Source organism: Nyctereutes procyonoides, unplaced genomic scaffold (genome assembly GCF_905146905.1).
Source record: "Nyctereutes procyonoides isolate TBG_1078 unplaced genomic scaffold, NYPRO_anot_genome, whole genome shotgun sequence".
Lineage (NCBI taxonomy): Eukaryota > Metazoa > Chordata > Mammalia > Carnivora > Canidae > Nyctereutes > Nyctereutes procyonoides.
This window is the reverse complement of record NW_026575145.1, coordinates 9,060,894-9,084,854: the sequence shown is the minus strand read 5'-3', so window position 1 is coordinate 9,084,854 and position 23,961 is coordinate 9,060,894. Positions and strand designations below refer to the sequence as shown.

Sequence of the window (23,961 nt, the reverse complement as noted above, 5' to 3'; positions counted from 1 at the left end):
TCAATCCTGAAAAAACAGTTTTAAGAATTTAGGAATTTATGAAATTTGTAAAAATGGATTTTTTTATGAATCTCTATCAAACTTACCTTTGAGTTTTCCTATTTGTGTCTCTTTTGCTTCAAATAAAAAATAACACTTTTGAAATTAATGTCTTCTTCACAGTCAACTATGAAAAAGATTGATGAGTCTGACTATACTCAGTAAAGCATGGATACATGAAAATATTTTTATGAAGTCTTAAGACAAATTTACAGAAGGTTCAAAATACTACATATGATTTTGCTCATTACAACAGACCATTAAGTATTTTTAATTTTCATAAATACACGAAAAAGTACTGATCTGTTATTTTTTCTTTTGTCTCTTATTTACCACACTTTCCCCCCTTTTGCTGCCTTTTTCATCTTTGTTGCCTGCCCTTTCATCAGATTGCTTTTATTGCTTCTTTTCCTCCACTGGTTTGGAAGTTACAAAATCTGGTTTGAAATTTTTATATCCTGGTTTGAACTTTGTTATCCTTAACTTTTAAAAATACATAGCTAATTCTATGTTGATTTAACAAACCCTAAAATTAACATTTCTATCTTCCAAATGTTTAGATATTTTACTGTTTTGGGTTTTTTTTAATGTTTCTTTAGGGGGGAAAATCCCCAATTTCCCAGTTATCACATCCTCAACCCACATAATTGGGCTTTATGTCAGTACAATCCATAGATGGGGAAGAAAAAAAAATCTGAATTTATTTTGTAATGCAACTTCATTATTCCATATCTAGTATTGCATACCAATTATTACATTGACCAGATAATAATACACTAAACCTAGACCAGTATTTGTTTCTCTATTTTTTTTTCAAGATTTTATTTATTTCTTTGAGAGAGAGGGAGAAAGCACCCAAATGGGGAGGGGGAGAAGCAGACTACCAGCTGAGCAGGGAGCCCAACACTGGGCTCAATCCCAGAACCCTGGGCAGATGCTTAACCGACTGAGCCATCCAGGCACCCGTTTCTCTATTAAAGAAAGGAAAAATGAACATAAGGAAAATGTTTTAATTTCATAAGGTAAACTATTAAAAAGCAAACAAGAGAAACATCTGAATTACTTGACAAAATGCTCAAGATGAATATAAATCAAATACATAAAAGCACAAAAAGTATGCATGCATGGATATTGGAAAAATGGAAAATGAAAAAAATGTAAATTATAGGCATTAGAAAGCAAATAATCCTAATTTGTTGGTAGTGTTTGAAAAATAACTGATTATTTTCATTTGAAATAAAACCAAATGCAGTAAGCCACTTACTTTGTAACAGCCAGTGAAGAATGCATCTGCTTTGTCACTATATGTCCCAAATAACACACCTAAGACTGATGCTTAGGTAGAACTAGGGACCTCTCTCCAATAGTACACCTTTCCAACTGTGTTCTTTGTGCTATTTTTCAAAGGAGATCTAAGATCTGATTGTTGTTCAATATCCAATGTTACCAGGTCAAAGTGTTTGGATTATATTATGAGGGCAAAGAGAATGACATAATCAGATTTGTATTTCAGTGAATTCAAGAGAAGAATGGAGGAGACTGGGGAAAGACAGGTTAGGAGGCAGCTGCACCAACCACATGAGACATGATGAAGGCAGAAGAACAGTAAAATGGAAAACAGTAAAGAGACTAGGGAGATATTAGAGAGGCAGAACTGGTAGAAATGGTTACTAAAGATGTTGTGGAGAGTAAGATCGAAAAATGCTGCTTCACTGGTTTCTGGCCTGGACTGGACAACAAGCACATTCATCACATGCAGGCCACGGGCTAGGGAATATAGAGGTAAGTTTATCAAGTGGGGAACTGGATGGAGAAAATGTCAGTTCACTTTTCGAATCAGCCCATAAAAGAATAAATGTATCTTCTTACAACAAAATAAAAATGCACAGACACAGATGAGGTCTAAAGCTGTTTTTAGAGATAAAGCCACAAGGGGCAGTAGATTCAACAGTAAATTTCAAATAGTTCTGGACATATCAAAGCTTCTCAATGCTGCTAACAATTTAGCAGATACACTATCTGCTCTGAATTTTATTAAAAGGGTTAAACATTTCTTTCTTCAACAATCTATTTAAATATCTAGCAATTGAGTTACAGCTAAATTAGACACAAACAGATCCCAGGTGCTTTCTTTCAAATGGTAAGTTAAAAAAGTATGATGATATATTTGTTCCTCCGTATGCCTTACTTTAGCACCTTCAGCTGTAATTGATTTAGAAAAGTAAAGGACAGTTGGGGGTAAGTACTGACTTACCACTCAAGAACAACAATGCACTCTTAAAGAGTGTAAGTTAAGGGCCCATGCAAATTAAATATGTATCATCACAGGGGCTTAACTCAATTCAAAATATGTTAATCCAAAACTCAATTTCCTTATGGCAAAAACGACTACTTTGGGGAGGATGTAAGTGCTCTAAAATTGATTGTGGTGATGATTACACAATTCTGAATATTCTAAAAACCACTGAGCTGTACACTTTAAATGGGTGAACTGTGTGGTAAGTGAATTATATCCAATAAAGCTGCCATTTAAAAAAAAATGAACACTTTTTAATCTACTCATAGCAGATTTTATAATTGCTCAAATTTTATATGAGGCTTCTCAGGCTTTATCAGACTTCGAAACAAGCAGGAAAACACAGAAAAAGTATATTTTATTGGTATTTAGGCCTAGCACAGTTCAATTCAAATAAAATGGAACAGAGCAATTTATTTAATTGAATATAACATATAAACAATTTTTTTAAGTTTGTTTTATCATATGATTGTGTTCATGCAAGTACAATCATCAAACTGTCCTTCTAAGCATTTATCATAGCACCACCTTTTATTTGCAGTACTCGATATAAATTTCATTGTCAAACATCTGGCTTTAGCAATGTAAACATTTGCTACAAGTAAACTTTAAAAGGTAAAAGTGAATGATACTAATGAATAAATCAAAATAAAACTGAGCATCACCACATGATATCATTCAACAAAATATTACATAATACTGTTTGAATAAGAACTTAATACATTTCATAAAATGGAAGCAAAAATAAAAAGCAATATGTAAACTCCCAAAATAGTGTTAAAATACTGAAGGACATAAAGTAAAATTTACCTCTGAAAAACAAGGGGAAACAACATAACCATGCAGTAAAAACCAATTTTGGTTTAGTAGTGATGACAGTTACTTTACTGCAGACTTCCTAAAATGCACTATAACAAAATGGCTTATTTTCTATCACTCTTTTAAAAAAAAAAAAAATTATCCTGTTTAATCATGTAAGTTGGGTACTTTATGGGAATTTCACATTTTTTTGTCAGTTGTGGAACTGTTGCCCCAAAAACTTTTCATCTCTAAACTATTTTTCCAAATGACCAAAACCATTAAGTTATCTTTGTGAAAATTACCTTATATAAAGCCAACTAATTCCTAAACAAATCATCATAAAAATAAATCTTCCTTAACAGAATAAGTACAGAAAAAGTATATGCATAAGTGCTTGAAAATCACAGATATATTTTAATGAACAGGCAAAAATGTTCACATTTATCATTACTGTTGATGATTTTGTTTACTTTCTGGTTAAAATCAAGTTTTCAAAAAGTCAGCAAGGACATATTCAGTGCCACTTTGGATTTTTCTACAATATACAAATGAGTTATATCTCTGTAGTACAAGGCCAACTCTATTTTTTACTCTTTAACATAATTAAATTATAAAGACCTCAGGTTTCTAAAACCAGTCATAATACTGTGGGAAGCAAAATAAATTTGTTCTTATTGCTCTCATATTCCAGCTTAATCTACAAATGTGAACATTTTTCCTCATGTTATCTCAAACCATACTAATACAAAGCCTAGAGAGATACCTCTGTTGGTTTCCACAGATAAAATGAAAAAAAATGAAATTGAAATATTATTTCCTCTTAAGTGTCCTTAATATGTTCAGCTCTTCAAGCAGCACTTGACACAGCAAGTTTCTTCAAGTGATCCATAAACACTTGTAAACTAACATCATCTGTGAGAATAGGTGCTCCAGACTCCTAGAAGAAAGATGTTTGCTATGATTAAAACAGAGTAATACCTTAAAATGTATAAGCAAATGTTTAAAACAGACAAGGAATCATTGTAAGCAGAATAACACCGATCTTCCTGTTGTAGAATAAAGAATCTGACTGGCCTGGTCCCTGGTTCCTCAGAGGGAGACTCTATACCTTTGGAATTTCCTAATAGTAGTGTCTTTGTTATTCATAAGCCGCTCCACTTACAACTGAATTCATGAGCTCAACTGAGATGAGATGACTCAGGATGGGGGCCAGTCATCAGAAAGATCAACATGTGATTAGAGGGCTGGGTATTTCAGACAACCTGACCTCTAGAGAAGGGAAGTGAGGAAAAGGGAGGGAAAAAAGGGTGCTGGAGATTCAATAAATCAGGCCTGGTAGTAAAGAAACAGATCTTGATACCAAAGCTCAGTAGAGCTTCCTGTCTAAAAAATTTATCAATATGCTAGGAGGTAACACATCCTGATTCTATGGGGAAAGAGCACAGAAGCTCTGTATCTGGAACCCTCTCAAACCTCACTCTGAGGGGGTCTCTTCGCTGGTCCTTATTTGTATTCTTTATAATAAAACTGTAATCATAAATATAGTGCTTTTCTGAGTTCTATGTGTTCTTCTAGAGTAATCAAACCTGAGAGGGGGAGGCACCACCACCACCAACTCCCCCCACCCTCTCACCTCTACAGATTGGAAGTACAGGAATCCCACTAGCAGCTGGCACCGAAGTTGGGGGCAGGCCTGCTGTGAACTACGTCATTTAACTTGCCGAGTCTGCCCCCAAGTGGTCGGCATCAGATTTGCACTGCAGAATCCGGACAACTACATACCGAACTTAATCTCTACAGTAGTAAAGTGTTCATTTGTCTTTTATGTATTGGTGCTTTATCACTACTAAGGAATAAATCTGCCTTGGTAAGATTACTGCTGCCTGTCTACTAAATAAAATTGAAATTGCACATATTTTGGGGCACCTGGATTGAGCATTTGACTCCTGGTTTCTACTCAGGTCATGGTCTTGGGGTCCTGGCATTAAGCCCCATGTTGGGCTCCGTGTTCAGTGAGAAATCTGCTTTAGAGATTCTTTCTCCCCCTCTCCCCCAACGCACCTCCTACTGCTTGTGTTCTCCTCTCTCTCAAATAAACACATAAAATCTGGGGGGGGGGGGAATGAAAGAAATTGTACATATTTTAACAGACATGCCAACTGGAAGGAGGTATATTTACAATTTTTTTAAAGATTTTATTTATTTATTTACTCATGAGAAACACAGAGAGAAAGGCAGAGACATAGGCAGAGGGAGAAGCAGGCTACCCGCAGAGAGCCTGATATGGGACTGGATCCCAGGACCCCAGGTTCACAACCTGAGCCAAAGGCAAACACTCAATCACTGAGCCACCCAGGTGTCCCTACAATATTTTTAAAATAAACCATGCTTATCATTTTCATTCAAGTCACTTTAATTGATCTCTGTGGGTCCTAAGTAATTATCAAGAGTTAAGGAAAATCCCTAACTTCAATTTTAATAAAAACTGTGTTGACAGAATGACTTTGGTAATCCAAACCACTAACAGTGAAATTCTATTGTAGCAAGAAAAAGGTTTTCTGAAAGATTTTATATCTGGATTTTTACATTTTTCACCTGATACTCAAGTTCTCATTTATAAGTAAATATAAAAAATCTAAACCAAGTAATTTTCAGAGATCAGCAAGTGAATAACAAATAGGAGATGGGCATTTTTAGCTCTTGCAAATTCCAGTCTGGCATAGCCACAGACATGCCATGACCTCTCCTGAATAAAGGACAATCAATTTTACTATGTGTTTTCATACATTAATCATAAAAACTTGATAATGGAGACAATAGCACTGAGAATAAGAGTTTGGAGTCTGGAGCCAGACAGCATGGGCTCGATTCCTCCTCAGCCACTTGCCTGCATGACTTTGAGGAAGATAAATTACTTAACCTCTCTGTGTCTTAGTTTCCTCATCTGTAAAATAAAGGTAACAAAAGGACCTATTTCATATGGTTGTTATAATGATTAAATGAGTTCAACTGTGTAAAGAAACAGAACAATACCTGACACACACAGCAGGAATACAACATGTCTGAGCTATTATTAACTCTTTTGAAAAATCTACTCTTATAACACCAAAAATATTTTTCCTTATTTTACATTCAGTTAACAGAGAAGCAAAGGTCTCAAAACTATGACTTAGACTAATAATAATCTGGTAGCTCTTGCTTTTTTTGTTTTCTGTAAATATTCCTGACTTACACATTTTCCACTTCAATTCACCCAATCCCAGATGTATTTCTCCCGGTCAAGACAAAAATATACATCAATTTTCTAATTTATATATGTAAAGATTTTATTTGAAATTATAAATACTAATGCTCAATGCAAACATCAAAAATTTGCAGCTGATTGACCTTAATTTTTCAACTGTGCCTGTTTTCTCCTTAAAATATATCCAGGATTAGGCAGAAAGATCCAAGCTATTACTTAATGTATGAAACTACAGCAGTGGGGAAGCAGTGTTGCAGTGGTGCCCTCTTCAGGCCATCTATGGATAAAACTTATCACTGGTACTTGATTTCTGACAAAAAGAAAACTAAATTGTAAGATTGTATAATTTTTAGTAAAATACTTGGCTACCAAGTTAACTCTCTAAACTGCAATCATAGATTTAGCTTAATGATTAAACATTTGGATTCTCCAGTCAGAGTAGCACAGGGTCAAATCCAGACCCTAACACAAGTTAGCTATGTGATCTTAGATAGGTTACTTAAGCTATTTAAGCCTAATTTCCTCTTCTGCAAAATAGAGTTAATAGTAAGCACCTCATAAGAATGTTTTAATAATTAAGTATGAGTGCATAAGAAGCTTAGCACAGGAACTAAAACAGTATAGATTCAGCTTATTAGTTATTATTATGATTATTATCTATAAAAATATTAACAATTTTTCTTACAAAAAAGCATAGGTCAAGAAAGACCTTAGGGCTCTCGTTTATGCCTCTACTTCCAGGTCATAATAAACTTCAAAGTTTATTTATTTATAAGATTTTATCTATTCATGAGAGACACAAAGACAAAGACAGAGAGACATAGCCAGAGGGAAAAGCAGGCTTCCTGTGGGAAGCCTGATGTAGGACTCGATCTCAGGACCCCAGGATCACACCCTGAGTCAAAAGCAGATGCTCAACCCCTGAGCCACCCAGACATCCCTAAACTTCAAAGTTTAAAACAGATTTTCTTTCCTATTTAAAGTATCTTTGGGGCACCTGGGTGGCTCAGTTAGGCATCTGACTTTTGATTTCAGCTCAGGTTGTGACCTCAGTGGTCATGGAATCAAGCCCTGTATCAGGCTCCACACTCAGTGGGGATTCTGCTTGAGATTCACTTTCCTTCTACCCCTCCCCCTGCTCAGGAACAGGCATGCTCTTTCTCTCTCTCTCTCAAATAAATAAATAAATCTTTTTTTTTTAAGATTTTATTTATTTATCCATAGACACAGAGAGAGAGGCAGAGACACAGGCAGAGGGAGAAGCAGACTCCACGCAGGGAGCCCGATGTGGGACTCGATCCCAGGTCTCCAGGATCACACCCCGGGCTGCAGGCGGAGCCAAACCGCTGCGCCACCGGGCTGCCCAATAAATCTTTAAAAATAAAATAAAATAGGGGAACCTGGGTAGCTCAGCCAGTTAAGCATCTGCCTTCAGCTCAGGTCATCATCCCAGGGTCGTAGGATCAAGCACTGTAGTGGGCACCCTGCTCAGTGAGTAGTCTGTTTCTCCTTCTCCCCCCTGCCCCTCTGCCAGCTTATACACTCTCTCTCAAATAAATAAAATCTTTTATAAATAAATAAATAAATCATTAACGAGACATTATTTCCCCACTGAGAACAAGGAAGACTAATAACTAATATTTACTGAGTCTTACTGTGCATATCAAGTACATACTGTTAAACTTTGTTAACAAAGTCAAAGATAAGTAACAGTTTTCAACTACCAGCCCAGAATGATGCCTCTCCATGCTTAACAGCTCAACACGTTCTTTAGAAGCCTACTACCAACTACATCTCCATGTTGTAATTTATTATTTTTTAAGTAGATTCCATGCACAGTGTGGGGCTTGAATTCACAACCCTGAGATCAAGAGTCTCATGCTCTACTGACTGAGCCAACCAGGTGCCCCATATTGTAATTTAAATCCAGAAAAGCAAGAAGCAAGTTATTATTTCCATGAACTAAACCATACTTTTTTTTAAGGTTTTTATTTATTCATGAGACACACACACAGAGAGAGAGAGAGAGAGAGCGAACACAAGCAGAGACATAGGCAGAGGGAGAAGCAGGCTCCATGCAGGGAACTTGATGTGGGACTCGATCCCGGGACTCCAGGATCATGCCCAGGGCTGAAGGCAGGGGGCTAAACTGCTGAGCCACCCAGGGACCCCCAACCATACTTTTTAATGTGGAAATTCAGCCACGAAGATTTATTTTATTTCGTCTGCATTAATGTAGGCTCACAACATTTTGTTAAATAAATTATATAAATGGCAACAATCAGCTAGAAGGGAAGAACAGCTATCCTCTTTAGAAAAGGACTTCTGTATTCTTCCCACAAACTCTAGTCCACCAGAGCCCCTTGCCCGCAGGTATTGCCCCTTCACTCAGAGAGTATCAGATTTTCTTGTAAGAGCTTCATTCATTTGTTACTTACCTGCCCCTAAGGGCATTTGCTAGGGGACCCCTGACAAATACTATTTTAAAGGTATCCATTAACCTCTCCTTCCATAATGACCATTTCCATGAACTTTATTAATTGGTACTACTTTCTTATCCTCTTGCAATTTTCTTAAGTAAGTTTCTCTTAAGTTGTGAGATCCAGACTAGATCCAATACTCAGATGACTCAAGCATAATGGAAAGGCTGATTTATGGTACATTCTGTATTCCAAACTTCCACGTCATAGTAGTATACTTAGCTTTTTGTTCCACAGCAAGTGAAATGGTGAGGGTGATATTGATAATCATATGTATATGCATTATACAGGAATAAATTTTTTTCTTTCATGTGCTATATACCCCTTCCACACTTTCCAACAGTAAGCTCCTTTCCTTGCTCTAAAAAAATCTTACCTTTCAGAACTTTTAGACCATGGATTCAATTTATTTATCTATATCATAAAGTCTCTAACTCCTAAATACCTCCACAAAGCTCTTATACTCTAATCTCTGTTCTTCTGCCCAAATCTATTATACTCAATACATGCTATGTTTAAGGTACTGTGGACAGTCAAAAATTAAAATAACATAGTTATTATTCTCAAGTAATTTATAACCTAACACGAGAGATAAGAGCCATCAGAAATGGATGAAAAAAAGGAATGAAAGGGGAAAAACATTATATTAAACAAGTCATGCAATCACAGAAAAATTTTCATGGAGTCCATAAACTTCGAACTCAGCCTTGAGGGATGGCTTCATGTGTACAAGTGGTGATAGGGACAAGTTACAAAGATGGTAACATGCTTAATGTAGTCAAAGTAGAATAAGAAATCCAGTTGGCTCAAAAGACAAAACAGTAGCTGAAAGTGGGAAAACTTTGGATTATGCAATAAAGGACCCTCAAAAGCAATATAAAGAGTTTATTTGTAATTCTATAAGGCATTATTAAAGATTTTTTTAAAAACTTATTTATTTGAGAGAGAGAGCATGTGGGCTAGGGGAGGGACAGAGGAAGAGAGCAAATCTCCAGCAGACTTTGCACAGAGCCCAACGCAGGGCTTGATCTCATGACCTGAGCCGAAACCAAGAGTCCCTTAACTGACTGAGCCACCCAGGTACCCCAAAGATTAAAGATTTCTAGCAGTGCTCTTAACTTAAAACTGCTTCAGGGAGACCACTCTGGCCACTGTCAAAATGGAAGAAAAAGGTCTGAAGCACTGACACTCTATATGAATAGTAACAAGGGCTTGACCTCAGTTAGTGACGTGGAAAGGAGGGAATGGATAGGGGAAAGTGATCAAACCATTTATGAATAATTAAGGGCAGAAGGGAAAAAATAAAATGCAAATAACTAAAGTTGCAAGCCTTGGGAACTGAGAAAATGGTGGGGTCCTCTGTAAAAATAGGAGAGTCAAACAGAACAAGATGGTAAAAAAGACGTAATTTCAAGTTGGGACATGTTGCTTATGCAATGTCTACAGGAAGCTCCTCCAGTGACGTATATATAACAGGCAGTTACGGAAATTCCAGTCTATAGCTCAATGTGAAGTCAAACTAACGGTAGAGATTTGCCAGTTAGCCTCAGATGAAAGCTGAAGCCTTATGGGTGTATGCAAAAAAAAAAAAAAAAAAAAAACAGTGTATGCCGGGAAATCAGGGAAAATTTTTGAGGTACCTCTACATTTAAAGAGAAGAAGCCTTAATCCGAATACTACTTCCTCCACCCAGCCTGGACCTCACATAGAAATTACTGTACTCCCTTTAATGTGTCCATCTTTCTTATTTCCAGTGCTAATATCACCCCCAAAATCTGTCATCTTTGATGCAATGCCTGAACTACAAAGAATGGTTACAAAACATAATGGAAGCAAGCTCTAGAAATTGTTAGTAAATAAAATGAGCGTTCCAATATGAGCGTTCTGTCCTCAACATCTTTCTCTCTCATTATCCTCCTACCAATTTGCTTTTGCAGAAGGAAATGTCCTGCCTCCTTAGCAATGCATCAGCTGCATATAGTGCTTGTGATCACACTTTCTGCTTTTGAGGATCTTAAACATCTATAAGCTTTTTTCAGCCTCTTACAGCTGATCTACAAATAAGTTCTATGCCCTTACCCTAATAAGTATCATCCTTTTATCCTACTATTCAAACTCAGATTAAATTTGCAGAAAAACCATTTACACTTAACAATCTCCACTTCTTTACCACCCTAGTACTAACTCCTTACAATCTATCTTGTATTCAATCAATATTTAAAACTGCTTACCAAGGCCACAAATGACCTACCTCCTAGTCTTCAAATTCCACCTTTTTGTAGTCTTTACCTCCCTTCAAATGCCTACAGCATCTCTTATTTTGAGATGCTCAGAACCCCCTTCCTTCTTTCTATAAAGCCCTCCCTCACCTATTATAACATGGTACAATATTCTTTTCATTTTCCTCTCACCTCTCTATTTGTAAACTACTCCTACCAATTGTACTTCCTCAAGAGTTTATCTCATCCTTCTTTTGCTTCTCTACTCTCTCCTTGGACAAGTATCCACTGTGATGACTTTAAGTATCACTTGTCCATGATCAACTTTCACATCATTGCCCTGATCATCAACCCAAATTTCTAAAAGCCTGCTAGATGTTTTATCTGGCCATCTAGATGTTATCTCAAATTCAGTGTGCCTAAAATCAAACGTTTTCTCTCTGCCTCCCACTTGCTGGTACATGTTCTCCTAGTTATACTAGCTGAAAACCCTCCTTACCTTGTTTTCCCTCAGCTATTTATTTTTTAAAAACTCAAACCTATAGAAAAGTTGAGAAAAAAGTACAATGAACACCCACATACTCTATACGTAAATTCATTAACATTTTGCCACATTTGCTTTGTTTCTTTATGTTTCCTTTTTTCCTTTTCTTTCTTTTGTGAATCACTTCTGTAAATTGAAGATATCATGATGTTTTACCCCCAAATGCTTTAGGACGTATCTCCCAGGGTCACGGACAATATCCTATATAACCACAACAGTAGTATCACCATCAAGAAATTTAGTAATATTATACTAGTAGCTGATAAATAGTACATATTCAAATTTCGCAAATATCCCAATTATGTTCTTTATACTTCTTTCCTCTGTAAAATCCAGAGTTCAATCAGAATTCAGATTTTGCATTTAGCTGTCTTGCCCTAGAATAACTTTTACTTTTCTGGAACTTCTAATCAAATCTCATTGGTTCCACTTTTAAAATATCACTAAAATCTATTCCTTTTCACCATCTTGCCTTCATTCTCCCTCACTTGGATTACTTCAAAACATAGTTTCAACCTGCAGAATGTTCTCAATTTTAAGATTCAACTTTACTTTCTAAGACCCAAATTTACCCTGTTCAAAAACCGTCAGTAACATTTTATTACTTAGTAAATAAAGACTCAGCTCCTCAGAACTCAACCTGGCATTTAAGATCCTCCACAATTTAGTTACACAATAAACTTCCAATTTATTGTTCTATTCATCCTATGTGTGCTCTGTACCTTATTTAGTCCATACTGTCCTCTACTTGGAAGTCCTTTCCGCATATAATTTCTACTTCTTAAAAACTGTGACCATTCTAAAAGGAAATGTTCCCTTTTGTGAGCTCTTTTCTGTTCACACAGTCTCCTACTGCTATGATGTGCTGTTTCCCCCCTTCCTCTTCTAACCCCTATAATATTTTATATTTTTCTAAAAGAACATATCTCATACTGACTTATATTTTAATTAGATATGTATTTTATCTCCAGTACTAGATTATGAGCTCTTTAAAAGCAGGGATGATCAAAGTGATGAATCACTAAATTCTATTCCTGAAAATAATATTATACTGTATGTTAACAAACTAGAATTTAAATGAAAACTTGAAACATTAAAAAAAAAAAAAAGCAAGGATGATCACCATGTATCCTAAAGTGCCAATACAAAGTCCTATATACATTGGATACTTGATAAATGTTGTACCAATAGGTAGGACTTCTTACAAATCAAAATATATTAACAATGATTTCCAGGCTCCTGCCTATCTTGTTCAACTACAATCCCTGATCTCTTTCAACTTATTATGTGTGGCCTTTTGTAGTTCATGTCCTAGCATTAAGCTTAAATCATCACTTCCTATCTTATATTATACACTATATTGCTTTTTTGTCTCAAGGGTGTAGTATTAACCTTGGAATATGAAGGAATTCTACCTATTTGATACGATCACTTTTTATTTTCTATGGTGCCACCAAATGCTAATTCTATTTTCTACTCATTTTTTCATTAATTTTACAACAGAAATCACTAGCAAATACACAGGAAAAAATGTAGTTCTCACTAAAATAACAAACTATAAATACACTAAAGAAATAATTCCAAGTTCCACTATTTACACTTACCTGTCCCCAGGCATACATATTATTATGAGTCTGGGAAGGGTTGACTTTTGAAAGCAGGAAACGAGCCTTACAAGGGAAGAAGAAATAACATTATCCATTAAAAACAGATTTAGTCAATATGAGCTGAACAAACACAATATGTAACCTAAACTCAACTTTATTTAATATGTTTTAATAAAACTAATTTTATTAAAAAGCAACTTTTAAAAAATAAACTAATTTTGGAAATATGTGGGCCACAACATGTTACAAATAAATGTACCCTCTTCTCTCCAAGCTAAACACTCATAACAAATAATAAACTGCTGAGTCCAAAATTCAGCATATAAAATTTATGTGTGCAACAAGTATAAGAGTTGTGTGAAATTTACTAAACACTTGGTCTGAAACATCAGAGATTTGAAGTACCAAAAAGTGACCTATATATTCTTTTACTTTAAACAATGACTCTCAAATAAATAGATAGATAGATAGATAGATAGATAGATAAATAAATAAATAAATAAATAAACGGTGACTCTCAAACTTTCTTAAACTAGGTTTTTCCATAAGACAATTTACTCAACACTTTAATCATCTATCCACTAAACCTAATCAACAGAAAAACCAGAATAAAAGGAAAATAGCAGAAATGACAACACATCAATGAGAAAACTAGGCATAAATTATCATGTCATATAGGCAGTCAATCTTTTGAAATTTAGTACCACACAAAATCTTTTTCTACTCTATGAGTAAGCATTTTAATACAAGAGCACTGGCTCTAGAGTCAGAACACCCAGATTTGAATCTCAGTTTCTCCCCTACTGTGCTTCCTTGGCCACAATAACCTAAGTTTCACTCTTATTATCTGTAAAATGGAGGTAACAATATGACTGTTTTGAGGATCAAATGAGATAAGGTGTGTAAAGTACTATCAGCTTTACAAATTCTCCATACATGGTAGCTCTTATTACAAATATAATAAAACCCAAAAAATAACTGCTATCATTTCTGAGTAACAGTTGCTGATATTTATCACATAATTTATAACACTGTGCTAGGCACTAGAGATATAATAATGAATGAAGCAAGGTCCCTGCCTTTAGCAAGTAAAACAAACTTATAATAACCTATTGTTAATTTATTATAACTCTAACAAAATTACAAGGGAGAAGTAAGAAGTATTTTAAGAGTATATGTAAGGATCTTAACCAGCTTTCTGAAAGGTCCTGAAGGGCCATGTGTATTTGTAACGTAGTTAATCCTTGTAATTCTAAAAACCACAAAGCCTTTTGTAATACAATGCTTTGTAATACATGACATTTTCTAAAAACTGAACTGACAGAATGAGGAAAACAGAAAAAATTATGTTACCACAAACTTCATATTCATTGATTTTTTCATTAAATAAGCAGATTTAATACAATTATGCCAAAAAAGGTACACTAAATTATTTTCCAAATTGTTCTTCTTGCTCAACTAAAGCTGAAATACCACCATAACATCATTCTGGCTCTGTTACTAAATCTGGGCTGGTGGCAGAAGGTGGGAGAAACTGCTAGCTTTAGGCAACTGGCCCATAATCACTGCTTTGCTCTCAGTGCTAAGGCAAAAACGAGCATATTTTCCCTTGTAAACTTTCTTTCTACCTATCTCCTTTCTCTTTTACTTGCCTTATGAAGTAGTCTTTTCATATTAAAGTCAGAAGCAAGTGAGAACAACTCATTACAAGACTAACAACAAACAAATTAACTGTACTTACCTGGCTACCTCCATGTTCAGTGTCAATGTACCTTGGCATTGGAAATCTGGAATGAAGAATCTCTTGTGCATCATCCACTGGGGCTTGTAGAAGATGGCGGAAATTTTCATATTCTGGCATGTCCTGGTATCCTGACTTGCGCCACTGTGCGATGGTCTAATTTTAAAACAATGAAAGGAATTATTACTTTCAATTTCTTGCCTTTCCAAATACTTTAAGACTTTTTTTTTTTTTCAAAAGAATTGATCCTCAGAAAATAAGAAAATTATGAATTATTATTTCATTTATCAGCTTTTAAATCAAGACATTTGGGATGCCTGGGTGGCTCAGCAGTTGAGGATCTGCCTTTGGCTCAGGGCATGATCCCAGAGTCCCAGGATGAGGCCCACATTGGGCTCCTTGCTGGAACCTGTTTCTCCTGTCTATGCCTCTCTCTCTATGTCTCTCATGAATAAATAAATAAAATCTTTTAAAAAAATAAAAATAGGGATCCCTGGGTGGCGCAGCAGTTTGGCGCCTGCCTTTGGTCCAGGGCGTGATCCTGGAGACCCGGGATCGAATCCCACGTCGGGCTCCCGGTGCATGGAGCCTGCTTCTCCCTCTGCCTGTGTCTCTGCCTCTCTCTCTCTCTCTCTCTCTCTCTCTCATAAATAAAAATAAACAAATAAAAATTTAATAAATAAATAAATAAATAAATAAATAAATAAATAAATAAATAATAAAATAAATCAAGACATTGATTTTGGTATTCTTGTGTACATAGATGCAAAAGTAGAATATTTCTTCTCCTTTAAAAGTAAAAAGAAATAATAAACCAGAAATAATTTTAAACACTACATTTATATTATTAGCTGAAAGCTATCTGCTTAAGTTTATGATAAACAAGGGGGATTTTTGTCAAAAGAAGATTTCCCAGAGACTTGAAAATTAACTGCCTACTATATAAAATCTTTATCAATGGAGTAACATTCTGGCAAGATATATAAACATATAAACTTGAGTAATGATAGCAGTAACATTATAAAGATAATATATGTGTAGAAGAGCATCTGAATCAATTCTTTTATTAAAGTAAATGGCTCCAAAAGCCATGTAATTAAATCATCCAAAAATTTAAACTTGGCTTGGTTTCTAACTTAATTGCATCAGTCAATATATACTCTATATAGCTTTATATTCTGTATTTAACAGAGGAACAGTCATGTGCATTTCCAATTTCTCTGTTAAGTAGATTAACAAGCTATTTTTTTTAATTACAAAAAAAAGCAGCAAACTACCTTACTGTCATTAGGATAGAACAGACATTATTCTTAAAAATTAAAGGACATTAGTATTGGTAGCAATTAAAAATAATAATCAATATATCTTTTAAAAGGCCTAGATAATGTTACTTAAAAGGATATTTTGAGTAACACCTCTACTATTATAGTGCAAATCTAAAATCATTTACAATTAAAACAATTTGAAAAATAAATCTGCACGTTACTAGACTAACGAGAATATAAATTTGAGTGTGGGTCTGTGAAAAAAGAAACTCAGTATTTCTCAAGGCATCCAGAATATAATGCTTTCTTATACAGAGGAAGCATTTAATTATTGACTGAATGAATAAATGCAGGAATGGAGAGAGTTCTGCTAAATACCTGTATTAAAGCTTAATGGCGGGGCACCTGGGTGGCTCAGTGGTTGAGCGTCTGCCTTTGGCTCAGGTCATGATCCCAGAGTTTGGGGATCGAATCCTATATCAGGATCCCCATAAGGAGCCTGCTTCTCCCTCTGCCTATATCTCTGCCACTGTCTCCGTGTTTCTCATGAATAAATAAAATCTTTAAATAAATAAATAATAATAAATAAAATAAAGCTTAATAGCTACTCAAATATTCTGCTCTTTTCAAGTATGTACCATTCCAATCAAATAAAGGTATAAGTTTTAACTCACTTATGCTTTAAATAAGTTTTCAGCTCATGTGGAATATTTTTTTAAATACTTTAAATACATTAAATGGAATACTTTTTAAATGACTAATATGAAACAATGAGAGAACCTGCCTACTAACAAAGGCTTTTCCCTTCTCAATATCTCAGGTAAAACCCCAAAGTATGGTACACCTATGTATACATCAATGCTCTTACTTTCACAACACTATGCTTTATGTAAAATGCATTTATCCAATAGTACATGGACAAATGGACAAAATAATCACAGGTAGATCAACTCCAAGTGCCATCTAAAAACCTGTGGTAGAAACAATTGTATTTTATACCTATTTTATAAAAATAGAAATAAAAGTTTATCCTGAAGGAAGCACTAGCTATATAGTAAGGAGGGGAAAGCTTCCATGAATAAAAACTTTATGACACATATATGCATAGCTTTAAATGCTATGGAATCTTACCTCACCATGATAGATCAAAATCTGGAAGAACGTGTCCATGAGAAGAATGCGATCTGCAAGAATGCTGCTGCTATCAAGAAGAACCGGCTAACAGCAGAAAACAGTGAGAGAAGAAGAAGATGGTAAAATAAATTACTTAAAGTTACAAAATCAATCTTTCCAGAATATTTTTAAAATGTTAAGTTTATATCTTATAACTTAAAAACATCTTGCTATCATGAATTCTTGCAGTATATTTTTTCTGAGAAATCACAAAAATGGAGGTAACAATGGAAAAAGTAGAGCCAAGAGGAAATCAGTGTTAACTCCTAAGGCTGATGATGGCTCCATTTAGTGAGAGTGGAAAGGCTTGGGAAAGAGCAAATTTGGAGATGGAATAGTTCTGAATAGGAAATGTAAGGAGCTAATATACATTAATAGGAAATATAATGAAGCCCGAGCTAATGACATAAATTTGGGTATCACACACATTAAGATGGTATATGCATCACAGTATATGTCTACACTACAGAGAGAGAGGACAGAGCAAAAGCCAGAGATGGAGCCCTGGAACCTGCCAACACTTAGGAGATCTGAAAGGGAGAAGTCAGCAAAAGGAGACTGAAAAGGAACAAGTGGTGATTAGGTGGAAAACCAGTAGGTACTGCAGGTGTAAGAGAAATTAAAAAAAAAAAAAAAAAGGTTTTCAAGGAGAATCCTCATTAGGTAAATGCTACTGAGAGTTCTGGCAAGATGTAGGACATTGGTGGCCTCGTAAGAGTTGTTTCAATGTACTGTCAAGGACAAGAATCTGAATAATGTTGGTTGAGGAGAGAATGTGAGGTGAGATCATCATACAGACAAGTAACTTTCTGAGTTTAGCTACAACTGAGACCAGAGAAATGGGTGCTAATTAGAGAAAATGTGAAGTCAGGGGTGGTTTTGTCTGTTGGTTTTTAATGTAAATATTACTCAGGTTTCTATGTTAATGAAAATGATCCAGAAGAAGAATAAGTCATGATTGAGGAAAGAGGACTCCAAAAGCAAATTAAGTAAATGAAGCTAATGGGATTCATGGATGAAATTGAAAGACTGGAATTTAAAAGAGGCAGACAGCAGGCATTGTGGGATTCCAAACTTCTTCTAAACACTAATCTACATTTTCCAGACACCTACAATTTACATGTATTACTCTGAAATAAAAATCTCTAAAACTTTCTTTCCTGATTCAAAGAAAAAAAGACCAAAACTATACGACCAAAATACATAGCTAGACCATCACATTAACAATATATATTTTCTAGAAAAGCAGACACTATGACAAACTACTAAAACAATTATAGTAACAAAATGTTTTATATACTATTTTTTACAAAACAATGAATAAAGGCATCATGAGAGATCATTTATCAAGAGATATTATATTCTCTTTATGCTGACCATCCTTAAATATTATTTTCAAATATAGTCACTAATACTTTTAAGTGGCCAAACAGACAATTTGAAGCACAAAATAGAAAAACTGTTTGACAACTGGTTAAAGTAAGTGGGACAGTTTGCTAAGAAATCTAAATGGATGACATTAGATTTCTAACCTTTCTAACTATACATCTTTATAATCAACTGCATCCTATGTTCAAAAAGGGCTATAAGAGAATGAGATTATATTTAAGCAAGAAGCTTTGTTTAGACAGAATGTCCTAATTAGGGATCCCTGGGTGGCGCAGCGGTTTGGCGCCTGCCTTTGGCCCAGGGCACGATCCTGGAGAGCCCGGATCGAATCCCACGTCGGGCTCCCGGTGCATGGAGCCTGCTTCTCCCTCTGCCTGTGTCTCTGCCTCTCTCTCTCTCTCTCTGTGTGTGACTATCATAAATAAATAAAAATTTAAAAAAAAAAAAAGAATGTCCTAATTATCAGACAATATACTCTGAATAAGTTACAGGTTCTAGATTCATTACATCTGGACCCTGTTAAAGACATAATAACCACAAACCCTAGAGGATTTGATCAACCAAATAACTAGATGAATTGATCTTAAGTCTCTTCCACCTCACTTTTTATGTTTTTTAAATGATTTTCTAGTGCAACCTGGCATATAGTAAGCACTCATAAATTTTTTAAGTGAATATATAACAACTTCTTGAACTAAATTCTTATATTTAGTAACCATCTTCCAAGAAAAATTTGTTTTCACTTTTTAATGACACACATCACAGCAACAAAACAAATTGTTGTCTTCTGTCTCTCTTACCTCTGGGGGTCCACTAAAAGAATATGCATACAGAATGGGCTGAATCATGATTAAGGACTGGGTCAAATCTTGACGCATAAAATGGTGACGATAATAAGAACTCTCATCGGGACTATTGTTAAAAACTTGTAAGAAAGGAGATCTTCTTAAATGAAACATAAACTACAAGAAAAAAATGTGAGATAGCTTTTACTTATTTTATTGCAAAAAAAGTTTACTATTATAAAAGCATTTGATTAGAACTATTAAGATAATAAAAACAAGTTAAAAGGACATTCTAAATTGTATTCTTAAGAATCTCATTAATGGTCTTTATCAGTTACTTAAAAATATAATTCAACAACAATTACAAAAATGAAAGTAAAAGAGATGACTCAAAAGGAAAACAAGACTAGGAACAAAAAACTCCTTGCTTGGAACTAAGTTATTCAGATGCTGATGCTACATGGTGCATTATCAGCATTCTTTGTTTTTATTCCTCATCTCTCTGCCACTATCTCTGAATCTTTTTTATTACTATTCCTTACCACCATCAAAAGAGTCCAAAAGAACGTAAAAATAGATTAATAGATTTTCTATTTTATGAGAGTTCCCAAAAAATGCATGGGGAAGGGTCTGCATTGATTTAAAAAAAAAGAAAAAAGAAAAAAAAAGGACTTACATACACTCACTTGTTTCTCAATATTTAAGTTCTTTCTCATTCCTAAGAAACATTCTTTAGGCTTTGTTTCATTACTTCTTTCTCTTTTCAATTTCCTTCTATCCACTCCTCAATATGAAAGAGATCAAAAAGGGGAAGAGTTTGGCCTAAACAAAGGACAGCTACATTGTGCTTTGATACAATCAAAGGGTCTCAGATACAATCAATAGAATCAGCTTTCCAAAGAACTCTCATTTGTCTTTCAGTTACTTTTCTACACTTCCCTCAGCACTCAGGGCTCCAGTGCTTACATGATGCTCCTGTCTGGGACTCATCCACAGGTCTCTCCCAGCACATGTCACTCAATGACATTATCATTCCTTTTCTTTCTTCTGTGATCAGAATTCATGGAGAGGCTGTCTCATCCCTTACCACTTTAGCTATTCCTGTTTATTCACAGCAATATGTAATTGGTAAATTTGGGGGTAAGACTTTAGAAATAAAAACCTTCCTCAAATTTAGTCTATGTTACCTTTTATAAGAGCGTTTAGAAACCACAAAGAAAAAAAATTTTTGTGGGTCCTCTGTTATTTCCAATAGAGGGGGAAAGATGAAAAGCCCCAGTCTCTTGGGAGATCTATTAACTATTAAAAGCCTAAAAAAGAAGGCATAGAGTTGGGAGAGAAGAGAAAGAAAGGAAAGTGTTCAGCATTCAGTCAAATACTAAGGCTAATGCCCTCAATCTCTTTCCTTTAAGTTTCTGCTACTAATATAAGTCCTAAGAAAGGTTTTTGCTTGACTTAAGGCAAATAGACTTTGCTCTTTCCTAGTTCTCCAAAATTGTAACCAGAGATTTAGGGACATCTCCCTGTATAAACATGAAGTTTCTACAATACAGATCACTGAAAGATTTTCAAAAAAAATAATAGTAGTCCTGAAAAGAGAGTTAAAGCCTTAAGCAAAGTGTTCACGGGCAAAAATTTGAATTTCCATGTCTCAATATAATCCTCCTTCCAGACTAAGCTAAAATGCCCTCTTCTAAAAAGATGTATCACACCACTTACTTGGAAGGATTCCTGTAAGTTTCCCTTAAATTTTGTGTATATTTTACAGCATTTCTCCCCTTCTGTTCTGTTAGGTATATTTCAGTTCTCACCCTTCAGACTGAAAGCTCCTTGAAAATGAGATCCATGCCAGTCATCTTTATTCTCTTAAAGTTCTCTGCATATAGACCTCAGCTGAATAAATGTTCTGTTAGTTATCACATAAATAACCTAAGCTTTTAAAAATATCGACCAAAATAAGACAGGTAGATTCCACTGCCCAAGGGGCAAAAGTTCTCTAAGATAAATCAAATTAGCTTCTTTTCTATTTATTTGGTATATCCCCATAAAATTGTTCTCAGGTAATGGTACCATGCTGTAAAAATAGCTGGTTGGTCAAGTTACTTCCTTTTACTACTACTGTAATTAGATCCCTTATATCAAATGGAAAGCTAATCGGCCTCACACCTACTTCTACCCCAGAGTAGGGTTCCAATGTAAATTTCTTTCACCAGAAATAAATGATTCTTTTGAAGGCAATCATAAAAATACTATACACCTTTCAATGACTACTCAAGCACAGTATCAATTTCTTAGCTATCCCAAAACTTAAAACATTACAAAAAAAAATAACCCAATACAACAGGTCCTATATTCTTATATAACAGGAAAAGTGAGACTCAATACTATTGTCAACACTAAGAAAAGAACATGGACCTTTTTACCTACTCACCTGTGGATAAAGGGAGAAAGTTTCTGAAAATCTGAAGGAACTTGGATCATCTTTGTGATACTCTCCAAATTTCTGACACTAAATAAAATAAAATAAAATAAAATGTGTTAGTAATATATTCCCTGGCATACTACTAACCCTCTTACCTATACATATTCTATTTTTTAAAAGTTATTATTCTTGGGGTGCCTGGGTGGCTCAGATGGTTAAAGCATCTGCCTTCAGCTCTGCTCATGATCCCAGGGTCCTGGGATTCTCCCTCTCCCTCTGCCCCCTTCACACTCATGCACTTGTGCTCCCTCTCTCTCTCTCAAATAAATTTTTTAAAAAATTTTTAAGATTTTATTTATTTATTAATGAGAGACACACAGAGAGACGCAGAGAGAGAAGCAGGCTCCATGCAGGGAGCCTGACGCGGGACTCGGTCCCGGGTCTCCAGGATCATGCCTTGGCTGAAGGCGGCACTAAACCGCTGGGCCACTGGGGCTGCCCATCTCAAATAAATAAAAAAAATTTTTTAAAAAGTTATTACTCTTTAGAAAGTAGATACTTGATATGGGATAAAACTGGAATTTATTTATATACTTACCGAGAAGAATTACACCCAACAAAATACACTTGAATTTAGAAACAAACAATACATTGGCTCCAATGCAGTAATAACTCATCTTCAAATATTTGGATTTTTTTAAAACTGTCTCTGATAGCAAATAGAGTTCTTAGATAATGGCCAGAGAGTTCAACATGTGCCCTTTAAGACTCTGCCTAAAAAGGACAACAGCCTACTAACTGGAAGATGCAACTATCAAACTACCATAGTGGTTACAAAAGCAAGCTGATGGTGTAAAACTCTACAACAGAAACAATGCAAAGAAAAAAAAAAAAAGCTGAGGAAAAGAAAATATGAGACCAACAGGTAAACTGGTAAACAAAGAATAAACACCACGGCAGAAATTAGAAGGATATTAAGGTAAATGGAGGTACATACACTGGTGAACAAGAAATAAGCCCTCCACGATAATGTGACAAAACGCAACTAAGTAACTGAGATAAAACTTAGGAGAAAGTGCTTAGCACTGACTAACAGCATTCAACAAACATTAGCTTTCTCACCTTGTTCTTGAGCAGAGTCTCGAATATGAGAAAATTTTTATAGTACTTATGCAATTGGTCTATATCCTGGCAATGTTCGGCACAGTACTCACATATGGTCAAGGGTACAAAAAACAAGTTAAAAATAGCAAAGGATTCACTGCTATATTTAGTGCAGTTGCATTTGCTTCCTAACACTATATGATTTATGTAATTATCTGTGCTGTATAGAGCACATAAAAAGGAATAATTGGCTTGATCACGTTTTTGGCTTCTAAGAAAAATCGTATCAGAACCACTGTCATGCAAAGAATAGCAAAGCTACTGTTGTAGAGCTAATCCTCAGAAAACAGATCTTGGTATTTGGAAATAAGAGTATTGTTGTCCTTAATGCCCTCTAATAATACTTCACTGACGAACTTTGATTAAGAGAGTAATCTTGGGCAGCCTGGGTGGCTCGGCGGTTTAGCACCGCCTTCAGTCCAGGGAGTGACCCTGGAGACCCAGGATGAGGTCCCACATCCAGCTCCCTGCATGGAGCCTGCTTCTTCCTCTGCCTGGGTCTCTGCCCCTCTCTCTCTCCCTCTGTCTCTCATGAGTAAATAAATAAAATCTTTAAAAAAAAAAATAAGAGAGTAATCTTCATTGTACAATATGATAACCACTAGCTTTATGTGGCAATTTAAATAAATTGAAATTAAATAGAAATCCAGTTCCTCAATTGCACTAGCCATATTCAAGTGCTCAACAGCTATGTATGAGTAGTAAGTACTTCCATAACAGTGCAGATTATACATTTCCATCATTGCAGAAAATTCTCCTGAATTGTTGATCTGAATAGCAAATACACCTGAA

At 35.2% G+C, this 23,961-nt stretch overlaps 1 protein-coding gene across 1 annotated transcript in view; it reads right to left on the bottom strand.

The window, feature by feature from the left end:
- Window positions 1–2,676: 2,676 nt before the first annotated feature.
- SEC23A (SEC23 homolog A, COPII coat complex component) overlaps window positions 2,677–23,961 on the bottom strand; it is a 57,716-nt gene continuing 36,431 nt past the window's right edge. The window contains exons 15-20 of the mRNA XM_055309326.1: window positions 22,015–22,092; window positions 19,599–19,760; window positions 17,368–17,454; window positions 14,972–15,127; window positions 13,228–13,293; window positions 2,677–4,073 (exon numbers count right to left, since the gene is read on the bottom strand). Coding sequence (XP_055165301.1) covers window positions 3,984–4,073; window positions 13,228–13,293; window positions 14,972–15,127; window positions 17,368–17,454; window positions 19,599–19,760; window positions 22,015–22,092 — 639 coding nt within the window. The 3' untranslated portion in view covers window positions 2,677–3,983. The remainder of the gene's footprint in view (window positions 4,074–13,227; window positions 13,294–14,971; window positions 15,128–17,367; window positions 17,455–19,598; window positions 19,761–22,014; window positions 22,093–23,961) is intronic.